This window comes from Equus asinus, chromosome 13, assembly GCF_041296235.1.
Source record: "Equus asinus isolate D_3611 breed Donkey chromosome 13, EquAss-T2T_v2, whole genome shotgun sequence".
NCBI classification, from domain to species: domain Eukaryota; kingdom Metazoa; phylum Chordata; class Mammalia; order Perissodactyla; family Equidae; genus Equus; species Equus asinus.
In genome coordinates this window covers 7,932,108-7,950,758 of record NC_091802.1, presented here as the reverse complement: position 1 = coordinate 7,950,758, position 18,651 = coordinate 7,932,108, and the positions used below count along the sequence as shown (strand labels likewise).

The 18,651-nt window shown below is 38.7% G+C and overlaps 1 protein-coding gene across 3 annotated transcripts in view; it reads left to right on the top strand.

Annotated features, from left to right (window-relative positions):
* Nucleotides 1–18,651, top strand: part of MAP2K4 (mitogen-activated protein kinase kinase 4) — a 139,668-nt gene that overhangs the window by 10,015 nt on the left and 111,002 nt on the right. For 2 of the 3 annotated variants that reach the window (XM_070482320.1, XM_044744691.2), the window contains exon 2: nucleotides 47–79. The exons of the other annotated variant lie outside the window; for it this stretch is intronic. In XM_070482320.1, the coding sequence (XP_070338421.1) occupies nucleotides 47–79 (33 nt within the window). The remainder of the gene's footprint in view (nucleotides 1–46; nucleotides 80–18,651) is intronic. 3 annotated transcript variants of the gene reach the window in all.

Here is an 18,651-nt window from a genome sequence, read left to right as displayed (position 1 = left end):
GTTTGATTTACAGTAAATGAACTGGAACTTATCTCTTTTACTTTAGGCTTTCAGATAAACTTCTGTGAAAAGGCACAAAGTAAGCTACAAATTTTATGATATTATGCTCCTTATTTTTTTTCATATCCGTCTTGGTATTGGGAATGTGTCCACTATTGTTTCAACTAACCAACCATGGCAATTTTACATTAAAAGAGCTTCCATTTTTCATTCTTTTCCCAAATACAAAAAAATTGTGTTATAGTTTCACTTGAAATTGAAATAGGAGAAAGATATATATAAGTATTCAAAGGTATGTAGGTATAGAAAGATGTATATGGATATTAGATGTACATAGATATTCAGATGTATATACCTATAGAAAGACATGCTAGATTTAGATGTATACAGGTATAGAAAGCTACATATAGGTATTCATGTATATACAGTTATAGAAAGATGTATGTAGGTCTTTGGATTTAACCATGATTTAAATTACAAATTGAGGAAAGTTCACTTTTCAGATTGTGGTGCAAAAAGTATATAATGGTACTCAGAGATCGCATGCTTTACAACTGATTTATTTTAAACCATGCATTTAATGCATCTGAACTTTTTTTTCTTTAAAACAAAGCTTGTTTCTTCCTCCTGCCTCCTCCCAACCCCCCAATATAGACTAGTGTTCTATATTAGGACACTAGTCTTCATAGAATACAGAATAGGTTTCTATACAGTAAAATTTATAAAGTTAAATGCATTTTGAACTTAGATATCATTTGTGTAAAATGCACTTTAAAAAATCCTAAGTCAAGGAGGATACTCTCCAGTTAACGTAAAAATATCCCCAAATATAACGTAACTAGTTTGTTGTTCTGCTTATTTGTTTATACAGTGGGGAAGAATGGTGGCCGCTTTTTGATAGATAGCATTCTCCACCCCCCAGCTTTATTGAGATGATTGATGTGTACCATTGTGTAAGTTTAAGGTGAACAAGTGAACAGTGTAGTGATTTGGTACACGTATGTATAGGGAAATGATTACCACAGTGGGATTAGTTAACACCTCCATCACCTCACATAATTATTTCTTTTTTGTGGTGAGAAGGTTTAAGATTTAATCTCTTAGCAACTTTCAAGTATAATATAGTGTTGTTAACTATAGTCGCCATGCTGTACATTTTAGATCCTCTGATATGCATCATTTTTAAGTAAGTAAGTTCAAAGGAAACAAAGTTTAACCTGGAGAAAACATTTTTGCTGTTTTTAAATTTTCTGACAGAATCAAAATACTTAATTTCCATTAGTTGAACATTGTGACTTCCTTTGAAATGTAGTTGGCAACAATTTATATCTTGAATGGTTCACTCATGATATAAATATGTAATGAGTGGTAGAGTAGGGCAGCTAAACCCTAGGATAAAAACTTTTTAATTGGTCCATTATTATCATCCTTTACTTACCTTAAACTAAAAATAGTATATGATTTTCTGCCCTTAATGAACCTCCATATATGATATGTGTCTATATGTAATGAAGTTGCAACTTCTATTTTATGCTGTATTTTAATTTCTCTTTTTTTGGTGAGGAAGATTGGCCCTGAGCTAACATTTGTGGCAGTCTTCATCTCTTTTGTGTATGGGATGCCACCACAGCATGGCTTGATGAGCAGTGCATAGGTCTGTGGTGAGGATCCAAACCTGTGAACCCTGGGCTGCTGACACGGAGTGTGCGAACTTAACAACTATGCCTCTGGGCCGGCCCCTGTATTTTAATTTTAACACATCTACTATGGCAATTTTTAGCTTTCATTTACATTTTAACATAAAATATTTCTATTTAATATTTAATATAATTTTTAGTTTTTCATGTCTATATTGACAAAATCTGATGAAAGAAAACCGCTGACCATTTAAGAAATTTAAAACTGCATTCACGTTGTTGCTCTTTTCTCTAACTTAGTCCTGTTGGGGACACAAAACAAGAGAAATGTATTGATCTTATTAAGTTTACAGTTGTGACTACAGTGTCTATACATAGCTCTGTAGGTAGATTAAAAATGCCTTTAGACTGTCTACATGGTCCTTTCCCTGTCCTGTTGTTACAGAATGATGGGTTTGTGGTGTTGCCTACTTTCGTACATATGGAAGAATCTAACAAGGAAGCATATGTAATCCCACTGTGATGCTCGCTGTTGGTTGTCTTCACTTCGTCTTCCCACTGTGACTGCTTTCTCATGTCTCCCTTTTTATTTCTCCCTCTCTCTTTGGGAGGTCCTCCTCTTTATTTTCCAGCTTTTGGGATTCAACACAGTTTTATACATTCATTCATGAAGCACATATTGGATACCTAGATACTATATAGTGAGGCAGATTATTGGTCTGGAAATGAATCAAATAGGTTCCTGCCCTTAGAGGGCTCTTAGTATAGTGGACTGGAGTTGGTCCTGCGTTGATTCTAAGTGTTCAACTACTGACGCTACAGGTTGATGAGTAGCTGGACCCAGGGTGAAGTGGTGCAGGAGCTGATGTGTGCTGGACACCTCTGTTCTTCGTGTTCTGTCATGAGAGAGAACAAGCATGAGGGGTGCTGTGGTCTCACGATGGATGCTTTCCTGACTGGGGACCGTGGCTCAGAGATCCAGCAATGGGTCTGCCCTACTTTGAAGTTAAGCAGAGCTGTCTGTGCTGGCTTGGACCTCAGTGGGTGACTCGAGGAAAGGGAGCACACGTATCAGGGAGAGTTGGAGCTGGGATGTGGGTAGGGATGGCCAGCTCTAAGTTGACAGCATTTATTTTTGTGCTTTTGGTACCTGTATTTTAGGCTAAGTTTTCAGTTGCTGACATATACTAACACTTTTTTCTAAGACTAGTCCTGTGATTTGCATGACTTAAAAATTAAAAGTGCAATTTTGGAATGTTTGCAGTCTGTCTTCTCTCTTCCAGTTTGCTCTGGAATATAGACATTGACTTTATGTTGAAAGTGGTCACTCATTTCTTTAAAAATAAAGGGCTTGAAATCACCAAAGGAGTGTTTTCTCACCTATCAGGGCATACTGTAGTACCAGAATCTTCAGTTTTATTCTAAGAGTGTTTCAAAATTATCAGAAAAACTTACGTTTAATTCATTAAAAATAATTATATATCATACAATTACTGGAGGAGGGGATGGGGTACTAAGAGAGCAAAATTGGATATTGTTAGAAGTCCAGTAGGTTTGAGGACTACTGCTTCAAATGCTCAATTCTCCGTCACAAATCAGCAAGACTTATTGTAAAAAGATTCTGATGACTAATGGAAGCTCTGAAGGATTAATTTTTTTCCATTGTTTGACTTTCACACAGTTTTTGTTTTTGATGCTGCTGTATCACTATTCCTATCAGTTTGTTACAACTGCCTGTTATAAGTTAGTGGAGTTTTATTGGAGATGTGTGTGTGGGTAGTCACACACATAAACAAATAGTGTGAGATTACACGTTTAATTTTGCAACTAGGTTTTTATAGAAATTCAATAAAAATCCACTTTGCACCTCATGATCCTCCTTTTTATCAGTTATAGTTTGTGCGTTTATTTGCTTTTTGGTTTTCTGAGTATATATGTTTAAGGTAATACATATTTAAGATAATAAGTAAATAAAGTTAGAATTATTTAAGACAACAGTGTTATACTTCTTTTACCAGTGTTGGGCATTGAATTTTTCTGAAGTCTGAATCTAGGACTACTTTAGGGAAAAATACTCTTTTCATTGCAGAGCTCCTACATTAGAAGGTGGATTAATTCATCATTTATCATTTGGAGATAATGATTTTGTACTCGTGAAGATGTTTATGTGATTTATGAACAAATTTGAATTATACATCAATGGCTTTAATGGGCTGGTGCATAAACACGGTTCTTTAGAATATGATTTGCTTTGCTTTATAAAACCATTTTTTTTGGAGGGAGGGGTGAGATTTGCCTAGAAAGAAAGTTTTTGAGAAAAACTTTTATAAATGTCAAATTTACCTTAGTGTATCAACATTCTGGTTTTTTATGTGGATGAGAATTGTGACCCATTAAAGACCTTGGGGCATAGGGATTTTCCTCAGAAAATACCTAACAAAATCCTGTGCTAATCAAAGTGTTAGTAGTCAGAGGTTTGGCAAATACTCTGTTAATAAGTTAGTTTTCTCACAGGGGCACTTTTAGGTCCCCCCCCCCCCCCCCCGCCCCCTCAATGTATTTTCAGGCCATGGCTGTGTAGGGTTCTTGAGTGCTAAAAGTTCGGGTAGTGTTGAGTTTCTGTAGCTTTGCTTACACTTTTGATAGCTTTAAAAACTTTTAGTGGCTTTTAAAAATTGTTTTACTTGGGAATGTTTGTATAGCAATGGGATCTTTATTTAGAAAATTAGATGCTCCAGAGCTGACTGTTACCCTTGAAGTCACTAATAGAAATTAGATCACAGGTAGTGATTGCTTTTGGTAACGCTGCACATCAGAATATTTGGAGAAAAAGTGGAGGTATCCTAATGACAGATTCTCATTGAGTTGTGAACCTATTCTTTTTGAATAAGTATCCCTAATTGTTTTTAAATTGGTAATAATGAAAAGGAAACAATAAAGAAAAGGAAGGATATTTTGTGAATCTTTCCAGAAATTTGAGGAAGTCATTAGTCAGTTTACTGACCTGATAAGAAGTGTCTGTAAAAGATGATGTTTTGCTCGGGAGAGCATTTGACTTTACTGGATGTGGGGTGTAGAAAACCAGGGGCAGTAAGGAGTAGAGGGAGGGTCAAGCTGTTCTGCATGGGGCAAAAATCTACACCCAATAACTACAATTTTATTGTTTGGAATTTATTAAACTCAGCTAAGTTTTTCAGCAACCCTAAGAAACAGAACGACTGCACTTGCTACTATTGGAGTTTAACAAGTTCTATTGAAATTTATATAGATACTGAAGTTAGTTGAAAAATGAGGCTTTTTAGGATTTGCCATAAACCCTACTTGCCTCCAGTATAGATATATATATATTTTTTTACGATTGGCACCTGAGCTAACAAGTGTTGCCAATCTTTTTTTTTTGTCTCCCCAAAGCCCCCCAGTACATAGTTGTGAGTGCCTCTTCTTGTGCTATGTGGGATGCTGCCTCAGCGTGGCCTCATGAGTGGTGCCAGGTCTGCGCCCAGGATCCAAACTGGTGAAACCCTGGGCCGCTGGAGCAGAGCGTGCGAACTTAACCGCTCGGCCATGGGGCCGGCCCCTCCTCCAGGATATTCATCACTATCTTTGTGGCCTGTGATAAACTGCCAGCGGAAAGTCCATCTGCTTGGAAATGGCTTTTATACCAAAGCCCCTGAACGGTAGCAGTGGTATAGGCAGAGTCAAGGTTCACGTATTCTTTATACCTTGTGCTATGTCAAGGGGAATGTTGCCTAATTATCTTGGATCTTGAAAGTGGTGGGAATGTTAATTCCTCCTGAAAAATGGTTTTTGTTGCTAGAAGTAGCAATATTTCCAACAGCTATTGCACCTTAAAAATCATTTAGGAAAGCTTAATGTGTGATATTTTTGAACAATGACAAAATTAGTGATTCTCCCACATTGCAGAAAGTTTCCCTTCATTTGCCAGTTGAACTTTACTACTAGCAATGAAGATATATATATATATATATATATGTTTTTTTTTTTTTTGAGTAAGATTAGCCCTGAGCTAACTACTGCCAATCCTCCTCTTTTTGCTGAGGACGACTGGCCCTGAGCTAACATCCATGCCCATCTTCCTCCCCTTTATACATGGGACGCCCTGCCATAGCATGGCTTTTGCCAAGCCGTGCCATGTCCCCACCCGGGATCTGACCCGGCGAACCCCAAGCCGCCAAAGTGGAGTGTGTGCACTTAACTGCTGCGCCACCAGGCTGGCCCCTATTTTTTTTTTTAATTTTATTGAGATCATACTGGTTTATAACATTGTGTAATTTCAGGTGTACGTTATTATATCTGAGCTTTTGTATAGACTGAATCATGCTCACCGCCAATAGTCTAGCTTTTGTTTTTGTTTGTTTTAAGGATTAGCACCTGAGCTAACATTTGTTGCCAGTCTTCTTTTTTTAATTTTAATTTCTTCTTCTTCCCAAAGCCCCCCAGTACACAGTTGTATATTCTGGTTGTAGGTCCTTCTGGTTGTGCTATGTGGCACACCACCTCAGCATGGCCTGATGAGCGGTGCCATGTCTGTGCCCAGGATGTGAACCGGTGAAACCCTGGGCCGCTGAAGTGGAGCATGTGAACTTAACCACTTGGCCACGGGGCTGGCCCAGTGAAGGGATATTTGACACAACTTTTGTGCTTGAACAGATACAGGGCAGAAATGATGTGGAAAGTTTCCAGAGAGTGTTCCCAACTAAACCTCCAGTTAATCAAAGTGGTTTTCAATTTACTTATCAATTTAGGGTGCTGGTTTTTAAACAAGGTGTAGTAAATACTTGAATTCTCATTACATGATATTATAAGCACTTTCAAAATTCTGACACAAGTGTCTAGATGAAAAGATGTACTGGAAGAAATTTGCAACTCCCATGTTTGTTGTTCATCTACTCATTATGTAGAATTAAGTGAACATTAATCAGAAATGAAGATCAAGTAGATACAAGCATATTCCCTCCCCTTTAGAGAACCTATTATAAGGTGATATAAACAGAGGCCCAAATCTAACATTTAACAGATGTGTGTATACCACTAATGGTAAGAGACACTGAGGTCTATAAAGATGAATTAAATCTGGAACCTAGTACTCTGACGAAGCTTGTGTTCTTTGAGAGACTGAATATGTAGAAACAGACTCTGTGGTACAAACAATAATAGATGACTCTTATTTACTGTGTGCTCAACCTTGTTCTAAGCACTTTATATATATCTAAGTACTTTACTCCTTTAATTTATTTTTAAGATTTTATTTTTCCTTTTTCTCCTCAAAGCCCCCCGGTACATAGTTGTATATTTTTAGTTGTGGGTCCTTTCAGTTGTGGCATGTGGCATGCTGCTTCAGCGTGGCCTGACGAGCTGTGCCATGTCTGCACCCAGGATCTGAACTGGCGAAACCCTGGGCTGCCGAAGTGGAGCGTGTGAACCTAACCACTTGGCCACAGGGCTGGCCCACTCCTTTAATTCTTACAGCAATGCTTTGAAGTAGGTTTAATAATTATTATAGATGAGGAAACAGAAGCACAGAAAGGTTAAGTAAATTTTCCAAAGTAAGACAGCTGATGAGTGGCAGACTGTGCGACCTTGGTCTGGTCATAGGTGAGGACATATTTGTATACAGGCTCTCTTAACAATGAGTTGATTCTTTTAGCAAAAGATTTATGTCCCTCTCACTTTCCTTTAGTTAGAGGTGGAAGGAAGAACATTATGTAATTTTTAAAAACTTTTAATGCAGGCCGGTCCTGTGGACGAGTGGTTAAGTTCACGTGCTCTGCTTCAGAGGCCTGGGGTTTCGCCAGTTCGGATCCTGGGTGCAGACATGTCACCGCTCGTCAGGCCATGCTGAAGCAGTGTCCCACATAGCACAGCCAGAGGCACTCACAACCAGAATATACAACTATGTACTGGGGGGCTTTGGGGAGAAGACGAAGAAGAAGATTGGCAACAGATGTTAGCTCAGGTGCCAATCTTAAAAAAACACAACTTTTAATGATAGAAGTTTTCATACACAAAAACAGAAGAGTATGTAATGAACCCCTGTGTACCCATTACATAGCATCAAAAATTATCAACATGTGGCCAATCTTATGTCATTTGTTCCTCCTCCCTCCACCTGTCTCTACTGAAGTATCTTAAAGCTAATTCTGATTATCATTATTTCATCCACATATATCTCAGTCACATGTCTTCTAAGTGATAAGGACTCTTAAATACATAACCTCAGGATCATCATGTACAGTAATATTATCATTTTGTTAAATAAACAAAATGATATTATCAGCCACTCAATTGTTCAGATTTCCTCATGCCTTACAGATGCCTCATTTACCGTTAATTTAAATTGAGATTTCGACAAGGTCCACATACCTATTGCATTTGGCTGATATGTCTCATAAGTTTCTTTAAATCTGTGGTAGTTCCCTCTTCTCTCCTTTTTTTCTTGCCCTTTTATTCATTGAAAAATTGGGTCGTGTATTTTGTAGCATTTGCACATTTGGATTTGGCTGATTACATCCTTTTAGTAGTCAGTGTTTCACATGTTCCCCTTTGCCTTATATTTCCTCGTAATTGGTGGTTAGATATAGAGGCTTGATCGCATAGAGATTCAAATTTTTGGCGCGAACACTTCATAGGTGGTGCTGTGTGTTGTTGCATTGCATCAAGTGGCATGTGCTTTCTGGTTGTAGCTCTTAGTAAGATCCATCGGTGGGTTTAGGTGCTGTCAGTGTGATTCATGGAGGATAAAGTTCCCCTTCAGTCTTTCACATGGTGGTTTTGGCCACCATCAGTGATTTTTGTCTATTTTGTTGGGGACTGGTTAACTTGTGTTTCCAAATATTTTTGGGCTCTGCAAATAGTAGCTGTGGTCAGCCAAAAAACAAAGTTTGTGTTTGGGGCATACCATCGAATGCAAATTAGAGAGTTAAGCATTGATCATCTCTGACCTAACTGCACCAGTGTTGGTGGATATGACAGTGTGTGCATATATGCACACACATATACACAAACATTTACTGTGCTTTTCTGTACTTTGGGAGAATTAAGGGTGGGCATACATCTATCTGTGCTTCATACCCTGGAACATGAGTTGACCTATTCATTAATCAGCGTTCTTTTTAACTTCTCAACACCTCCTAATCTGTGAAGATAATCAAAAACCATGTCTAATAATACTTCTTGACGTTTTTTGGTGAAGTTGAAGAACCAGTGGGTATGCGAGACCAGTTCTGCTTAAGATGAATCTCAAACCGGAGTGCAGCTTTTTTAATTAATTTATGTTCAGTGCTCAGGTCGTTTAGGGCATTGCCTTCTCTGTACTTAGGAACCAGAATTAGTCATCAAAAGGCAATTTGGTGAGAACAGAAGTAAACAAGAGTCCTCTTCCAGGTTATAGAAAAGCTTGGTGAACTTCTTGTATTGCAGTTAGCAGTTGCCTTCTCAGTGACCTGTTTATTCTTGTCCAACAGGTGTCATTATTCACCCTTCATTATTCATTATTAGTAATAATTTCTTAACCAACTTTCCTTTTTCACTATTCTTGTTCAGTCACCCATCTAGTAACTAAATTATTAAAGTCTTTCCATGATGTTCTAAAACTGATTTGATTTTACAGGAGTTGTAGATAACAAATTAGAGAAAATTCAATGAGGATACTGTCATGTCCTACGTATTCAGGAAGTAGATAGGATGCAACATATCCTCTCTGCGTGCTGTTTACTCTCTTGATTAATCTTACTTTAGTCTAACCTTTTGAAAACCTCAATTTATAGAATACATTTGCAGGCAACAAATAGTACTTAGTTGTGTTCAGTAAGAGATGAAGGTGTTATTCACATCGTGATTTTTTTTTTTTTAAAGATTTTATTGTTTTCCTTTTTCTCCCCAAAGCCCCCCAGTACATAGTTGCGTATTCTTCATTGTGGGTCCTTCTAGTTGTGGCATGTGGACGCTGCCTCAGCGTGGTTTGATGAGCAGTGCCATGTCTGCGCCCAGGATTCGAACCAACGAAACACTGGGCTGCCTGCCGCAGAGCGCGCGAACTTAACCACTCAGCCACGGAGCCAGCCCCTTGATGTTTTTTAAATTGAGAAGTATTCAGTGGGATCCAAGGCTATTCAGATGCTGGTGAGAGGAGTATAATAGTGCTGTAGTTATCGCTTGTACATAGAGGTACAGTATTAGCTTTGTATAGAAGATGTTTATTCATGTTCCACCTCTGTTATTTGCTTTGGTAGTAACACAGTTGGACTTGAATTTAAATTTGGATCAAATTATTACATAAAATTTCTTTAAAAAAATTCATAGTGTAATGCATCACTGAAATGGAAAAAGTCAGTTGAGTATACAAAAGTTGTCACATGTCATGCAATTCAAGGCAGTTAAAAATGTCAGATATCTTTTTTAAAGCCAAAAGATGGCTAATTCATGTGTCAGGAAGTTCTGTCAGTTAGGAGCATTTCTCTAGTTAAAGCTTCTAGCTAACTTTTTCAGAGAACCTACTTGGACATATTTTGATTAATGGAAAAAAAGCAACAAATTAGATCTATCAGGAAATATGGGTAAAACCCTCAATTGAGATGTCTGAAACTATATGTTCTAAAGGTGTTAAATTAAAAACTTGAGCTTGAATAGCTTGAATTATTCGTTTATTCAACAAGTATTTGAGTTCCTGTGTTATGCCAGGTGCTGTTCTGAAAAGCACTGAGTTGCCCGCCTGCTCTCTCTAATTTCCAGCGGTCAGAAGTCATCCAGATGAGTGTTTAGGTTCTGACTGCGAAGAATGCTTATGTTCAAACGTTGACTGTGTTCCCAAAGAAAAAGGGGTTCTTAGATAGATAAACATAGTATATTGTTGATGCTAGTTAAAAATTATATAGTGTGACTTTTTTCCCCCTCCTCTGCAGTTATTAATTATTGCTGATCTGTTGATGGTATTTTAGAAATGGGGAAGTCATCTTACTGCAATACAGCTCTACTTCTGCTTCAGGTAGAGTAAGCTACTGGGAAAACGCTTGTGTTCCACTGCTTCACAGAAGTAAGTAGGTCACGTGTTTGAGTGCAGGTTGTCTCCAACCGTCAATGCAAATGGTCAGTAAAATTTAGCCTTATTGTCCTTTAAAGGTGCCGTTTAGTGGTAAATGGTTACCTGAAGGCTGTCTAAAGGATCTTAATTGATTAAAATGTATGCAAAATTATGCATATAAACAAAATTGATTCCTTCTTTTGTCTTTCTGGATCGCTAAGGACATGGTGAAAAGCAGGGTTACTACAGGTAAAGTTTTATATGCTGGTGTGAATTTTTTGCTTTGGGGATAGGCTATTTGGGCAATAGGGTCAAAAAGTCAAGTATTCCCTGGAGCTTGGACTAAAAAGTTACCTGGGATCCATTGTGGAGTCTAATAGAAAGGAAAAGAAGTAAATAAGACCCTCTATCTGATTTTCCTGAGCTAGTATAATGTGGTCATGTATTTTATTGTTCAGTCTTTGCTCTAAGAAGACCTACATGAAATCAAGAATCTGCCAAGGTGTTTGAAGGACTTTTGACTTGATAATCCTTGATAAGATGTTTTATCATATCAGTTTATAAATCAACTATTGATATGTGATAGAGAAAAATACATTCATAAACCGTATCTTCCCACTTTATCTCTAATTGGACTGGAATATTTTTCACCTCTTTTTAGGCTTGCTTATAGATTTGGATAGCATAAAACATCAATTACAAGTATTAATGGAAATTAGAAAAGATTTATTTCTTGAAACTGACTTTTGTTGCCTTTAGGAAATCTTAATATTCCTCACTTTTCAATGTTTCAAATTTTGACACTCTGAGGTGTTTTCTGACACTAAGCAATTCTCCAGTTCTCTGACACAAACTGGGTGTCCAACAATTCAGTTCAATTCTGAGGTTATCTACCAGAGTTAGTGTCAGATCTCACAAGTTAAAAGGGTTCAGCCCACAAGAAACTGCCCCCACTTTAGATCCAGCTGCAAATGGGGTGCCCAGGCTACCCACACGTCTGCTTGACCCACTACAAATTAGAGGGTTGCCTTGAACCCAAACCCCCCCCCCCCCCCCCCCCCCCGTTTCACTTATTTTCTAGAGTGGCTCACAGAACTCAAGTAAACACTTTGCTTACAACTCGGGAGCAGCCAAATGGAAAAGATGTGTATGGCACAGTATGGAGAGTGAGGCTGTCCATGCCTTCTCTGGGTACATCATCCTCCTAGCAGTTTGATGGATGTGTTCACCAACCAGGAAGCTCCCCAAACTTGTTGTTAGGGCTGTTTATGAAGGCTTCATTACATAGGCATGATTGATTACGTTGTTGGCCTTTGGTGATTGAACTCAATGTCCAGCCCCTCTCACTTCCGTTGGAGGTTAGATGGGGCTGGAAGTTGTAACCCTCTAATCAGTTGATTGGTTTTTCTGGAGACCAGTTCCCATCCTGAAGTTATGTGGGTCATGACTCTGCCTCCTCCAATCTTGTTAGTATAAACTCAGGTATGGTTGAAAGGGGCTTGTTAGGAATAACAGAAGACGCTGCTCTATCACTTAGGAAATTCCAAGGGTTGTAGGAGCTCTGTGCTAGGAACCTGGGACAAATACCAAATATATTTTTATTATACCACAGATACTGTCTGTAGCAAAACTACCTTGCACACAGTAGGCCCATAGCTTTGAATCTGTAAGGTTTTAGAGCTATGGAGGGCTAATCTACAGTTGCCTGGAAAGACGAGTGGGTACCCGATATCATTTTGGCTAGTAGATAGTTGATATTTTTGTTGTGAGATGGATCAACATGCCCCATCTCCTCAGACCAAAGGGGTCCCTTCACTATGATGCTAAATTGCCTGAATTTACTTGCTAATGAAGTTCATATAGGTTTGAGTCTAGAAGAGATTAGTAATATATAATTACTTATATATTTATTTACATATTACATACATATAATTAAATATATAATTACTTATGACTGGTGGCAATCCTTATTGATATTTTGGGCAGATAAGGGAAGAAATTAACGTTTGACAAAAATCTGGCTTTGTTGTGTAGTTAGTAATATTATTCTAAGTAAACTCTTCAAGAAGTCAGATCTGGTTGTTTTGGTAGCTCCTCAGTTTGGATGCTGCTTTGAACACAGCTGAAATACAGCCCTCTTAGCTCTATGGCCTGAGGCAACTCGCTAGAGCTCTCAGTCGTTGGCCTTTAGCCAAGAACAGCCTTGCATTTCCTTCATTGTGTGGTGCAGATATTCTTTTCTTTACATCATGGCACAGATAAAAAAGGTTTGAACACTGATTGAAAAAACACTGATGGTGTGGTTAGAAGATATGGTTAATGTGTTTCTTTCATTTTGGGTGCTTGAAAGTTAAAATGCAACTATAGGATGTTCTGGGGTTTACCAAGCAGGAAAAATAAATATGACCTAAGAACCAGTGGGCACTTTGGTTCCTTGCTAGAGTTCAGGGAAGCCATTCTGAGAATATCTGCTGTGTGTTGAGTGCCTCTGCCTCGACAGGGATGTCATCTGGAAGCCACTGCGTGGGCTCTGGGATACTGATGAAAACCAGAAGAAGCCTTGTGACTTTTCTTGACACAGTTTTCATGAGTATGCGTATTATGTGCTTTGACCCACTAGAAAGATGGCTGTTAAGTAAGTCAGGGGGCTGGCCCCATGGCCGAGTGGTTAAGTTTGTGCGCTCTGCTTCGGCAGCCCAGTGTTTCGGTGGTTGGGATCCTGGGCGCGGACATGGTACCACCCATCAAGCCATGCTGAGGCAGCGTCCCAGATAGCAGAACTAGAAGAAGCTACAACTAGAATATATACAACTATGTACTGGGGGGCTTTGGGGAGAAGGAAGGGAAAAAAAAAAGATTGGCAGTAGATGTTAGCTCAGGTGCCAATCTTTAAAAAAAAAAAAAAAAAAGTCAGTTATGTGGATAGTTTTCCAGAAATCCTAGTATCTTGTTATTGGTGCATGGTGAGACTTCAACTTGAAACTTTAGGGAGCTGATGAGGAGCTTAATTAGAATGTCGACGGGTCACGGTCTGACCTACACATCACAGAAGAAGGGGTCACTTTGACCATTCTGCATAGAAAGTTTTGTTGGAATTGGTTAACACCAGTTTTGTGTCTCACTTGTCTCCATGGGACCCCTCACAAATTTGAGGCTTAAGAACATCAGTGTCCTGTGGATTTGGCTCAGTTTTAGGCGTTATGTGGATTTAAAGTGTTCTGAGTGCCTGGACAAGGTGCTGATATCTTTACCAACTTGCTGTGCTGTAAACATTGCCGTTTCCTGGCCAGGACTCTCAGCACCGTGTATAGCAATAGTGCTTCTGTGTGAATGGAATTAGTGCGAGTGTGCAGCAGGTTAGGCCTTTCTTATTAAGGATTGTGAATGATGATGGTATAAACAGACTGGGGACACTTGAAGAACTCAGAGAATTATTAGCACATTCTTCCTCCTCTCCCCTAAAATGGGGGTGGAAGTGTGCTGACGGTAATGGCTGCCACCTTTTGGGTATCCATTTGGAACCTTCTCAAGGTGGGTGTGTAACTGGAAGTCCAGCTCTTTCAGGTTCCCCTGGAGGGTGGGCCTGCACAATCATTGGAGCATGGAGTTGGGGGGAGGTGCCGGGGGGTGGGATTGTGTTGGATAAGCTTTTCCTGTTTTGTTGGAGATTAAATTATTGTTAAATTTAGCTAATACATATACCTTGAAAAATCCCAAAAGATATCATTTGTGAAGTACTCCAAGATTATAGGGGTATGGGAATGTCCAGGTTGTATTAGCAGGCATATGAAAGTGCCTATAGATGTATTTTTTAAGGCCATTTTTTTACTTGTTCTCTAGGCCTCAGTACGATTGGGCTTAGAGAAGAGATTAATCCCTTTTAGAAAGCTCTGGTATGAGTAGTGAGGAGATTATATTTAAAACAGATATAATAAATGCTTAGTGTAGAAAAACTGAAACACGGAAAAGTAGAAGGAGAAAACAATTACCTATAATTGTAGTACCTTGAATTAATCACCAGTTTTGGAGAATGGCCTGTGTATGTATTATAAATTATCATAAGCACATATGCTTTACTGAAATGATAATTTATTAGACACATTGCCTGATTAAAAAAGGCCCTTACTGTTACTGACGTTTTCTAATGTCAGTAGTCTTTTGTGGTGGTTTTCTTTGGTGGTAATGTAGTATTCCAGTTAGGGATGTCCCATAATTTTTGCAACTAATGTAACATAAATATCACTGCTTTGAATAACTTTCTTTGTATAATCTTTAACTTCCTAAAGCATAAATTCTTAGGAATGGAGTTATTGGGTTAATTGTAAGGACATTTTGAGATGTTTGCTAAATATTACCCTCTAGAAAGTGGACCAATTTATATTCACGGCAGTAATCTGTTCATTTATTTGTTTGTCTGTGTTCATTTGTTTACTGAACAAATGTTAGGGATTTATGTGTCAGGTGTAAATATAGGCATTGAGGCATGTGAAAAATAGAATTTCTGCCTTCCTGGAGCTTAGAGTGTGGTGGGGAAGGTAGACGTCAAATAAAAATAGGTGTAAAAGTACAGCTGTGATAAATTCTGAACAGACTTCTTCATACCCTTTTTAACATTGATATTGGGATTCTTTTTATTTGTGCGTGGTATTAAAGGCAAAAACTGAATTTTAATTTTTTAGATAATCAGAAGAATTTTATAATTTGATGATTTTTTCATGTTAATGGTTTATTTATATTCTATTTGTATCCTTTTGTTAATAAATGATTTGTGTGCTTTGTTGGTATTTTCTTATTTGGGATATTTGCTGTCATCTAGATTAGATGAGGCTCTTTTTTACCCCCCCAGTTTGTCGTTTCAGAAGGTAGTGACTTCAGCTGGGGCTACATCATTCAGACAAAAGTATTTTCTTTTTGCTCCTCAATGAACCTGGGGACCTTACAGAAGAACTTGGAACTATGGAGATCCAAAGCTAAGATCCTGCTCAACAGAATCTGTTTGATTCCATCTGCATGACTGTGTGGGAAGGCATCTCAGGTTCTGTGTATTTTGGTAAAGCCTTGACGTTTATGCTGTGTTGGTAATCCCAGGAGGGTCTTCCTGAATTAACTGGCTCCCTGGGTATCTTTTTTTTTTAAAGATTTTATTTTTTCCTTTTTCTCCCCAAAGCCCCCCGGTACATAGTTGTATATTCTTTGTTGTGGGTCCTTCTAGTTGTGGCATGTGGGATGCTGCCTCAGCATGGCTTGAGGAGCAGTGTCATGTCCGCGCCCAGGATTCGAACCAACGAAACACTGGGCCGCCTGCAGCGGAGCGCGCAAACTTAACCGCTCGGCCACGGGGCCAGCCCCTCCCTGGGTATCTTTGAAGCGTTTAGACTAATCAGGACTTGGCCAGTGTAGTGTGAAGAATTATATTTGTTTGCTGGTAGTAGATATCTTGGCTTAGTCTGATCAAAAGTGACGCTCTTGGTGCCTTTAATTAACTGCTAGCTCAGAGATGTGGCTACCTATAGAAACCCATAATAATGACATTGTACGTAATTGAGGTAAAATTATTGCTGATCACAGAGGGGCTTGTGTAATCAATGTCACAGTTGATGGTTAGCTGAGTCAGAGACTGAGGAATCAATTATAAGTTTCTACTATTAGGTTTGGAAGGATTTCAGGGCATATTGTGAGCTTCATTCCATGAAACTTAATAAACTCTCCATTTTACTATGATAGAAAACTAGTTTAAAGGTTTTTTTTTCCTAGTTGGATGATCAACTTGGGAGCGTGTTTGGGGCTTTTAAGCCTTGAAACTCTCCCTGAAGACTTTCGTCAACCCATCAAGGGCCTTGTAGTTTAATGTAGTCTACAGCAAGCGAAATGCTTCTTTTGCCCTTGTGTGGAGTCTGTAAGAATCTGCTAGAAGCTGATGTGCCTTTGTGTCAAAGCAGTACCCCTTCAGGAACTGATAGAGGAATAACAGAGTCGTTGATATTTCAGGTTAAAAAAAATTTTCTACCCAAGGAGAGGACTGTGAATCATCTGCCAGAGGTCAGGAAAGGTGAGAGTAAATTAATTTGGTTCTTTCTTTGGCACTGGAGCCTCTGAGGCCCAAGCTTGTCAGATGAGGAAAATGTTTAATATTTAGGAGGCAGTGGTGTTGGTGATCTACCATCCTAGTTCAGGACCTTGCCATCATATACCTAGATGTACCAGGTCATAAAGGCTGAGAAAAAATAAGTGATGATGTGGCTGACACTGTTACACATAGTAACATCTTTACTCTTCCCAACGCCCCTGTGAGCAAGGTAATATTAATCCCGTTTGGCAGGAGTGGGACTGAGGCAGAGAGACGAAGTCACTCGCCCAAGAGTAGCTAGTACGTGGCAGAGCTGAGTTTCAAAACTGGGTAGACTGGCTCTACCACTGTGTATTGGTGTCTCTAGTTTCTAATTGAGCACCATTGGGATGCTGGATTTGGATAGGAATGGGATTTTTATGAGAGAGTAGGTTATTTTATTTATGGTACATAGTTGTGTATTTTTAGTTGTGGATCCTTTCCAGTTGTGGCACGTGGGACGCCGCCTCACCATGGCTTGATGAATGGTGCCATGTCCGCGCCCAGGATTCGAACTGGTGAAACCCCGGCCACTGAAGCAGAGTGCGTGAACTTAACCACTCGACCATGGGGCTGGCCCCGACATACCTAGCTTAAATGAAGCTACAGAGCAAGCTGAATTTTTTTTTCTTGTTGCTCATGTATTTTGTTGGTTTAAAACGTATCAAACTTTTTCCAGTTTTTTTCTTTTTTAGAGAATTTAATAATTAACTTTTCAGTTACGTTTTAATACTTATAACTAACATAGTAGTTACCGTTTTTTATAGCTATTTACCAGCCATTGCATTTTTAAGTTATATTAATCCTCACCACAGCAGTGCTTGCCAAGTAAGGGACTGTTTTTATCTTGGTTTTATATATGTGCAAATTACTAGACCACAGAAATATCTCTGTTTTTATCTCCACCCGTATTTCAGTGGTGATGACTTAGCATCTTCAAAAGTAACTTTTTCCTCTACTTCTACCTTTTAGCTTCCTCCTACCACATTCCTTTTTAATTTTGGCAGGATGCCAAACAAAACAGTCTTTGTGGACAGGTCAGCTGCCTTATCTATCTTTTTGTCTCCATTGCCTGGTACAATAGCTTGTGTAAAATTGTGATATTTCTGCACCTACCTGTGGCTGTATAAATTATCACATTGGACTTCCCAGAAATCCATCTTATGCACAAAAGTGTTAAAATGTGCTAAAAGGGACTGTTGGCATGTTTACTTGGTTTCCTAAACAAACTCAGAATAATCCAGCTTCCAAAGTGCTTAGCTGCATGGATGAATAACAGTTTTTATTTTATTGGTGGGAGTTCAAAGTTCGAAGTGAGATTTTATGAATTTTTGGAAATTTCTCTTATGTATCAAAGGCTGGAGGAGAGGGGCAATATAATATTAGCCAATAGTAGCTCAGTCAATACTTGGAATGCCTGAGATTGCAAGTCTAGGATAGAACTGACAAAGTTGCCTGTTTCTTCTAATTCCAAGTCTAACATCCTTCCTCTCTTATTCTCTTGAGCTTATGAAATGAGTTAGGGCACTGGTCACTGTAGTCATTTAGGCAGAAAAGGAATGAAAGTAAGTTCTTGTCTGCCACTTTACTTCCTCATTTCTGAAATTGTTTAAATGTAAAATTGCATAATTGGAGTTGTGTGTTCCTCATTTTATAACCAGTGATTACAGATAATTAAAAAAGTTGTTCTGGATACTCTTTCTGTTTTGAAAATGAGATACTAAGAATTAGAGCTAAGGGAGAAGTGAGAATTTGAGGCAGTCCTTTTTCTCCTACCTCTGGTGGGACGCTCCGAACACTTGTAGGTCAATCACCAGTATTTTTTTTTTTTTAAAGATTTTATTTTTTTCCTTTTTCTCCCCAAAGCC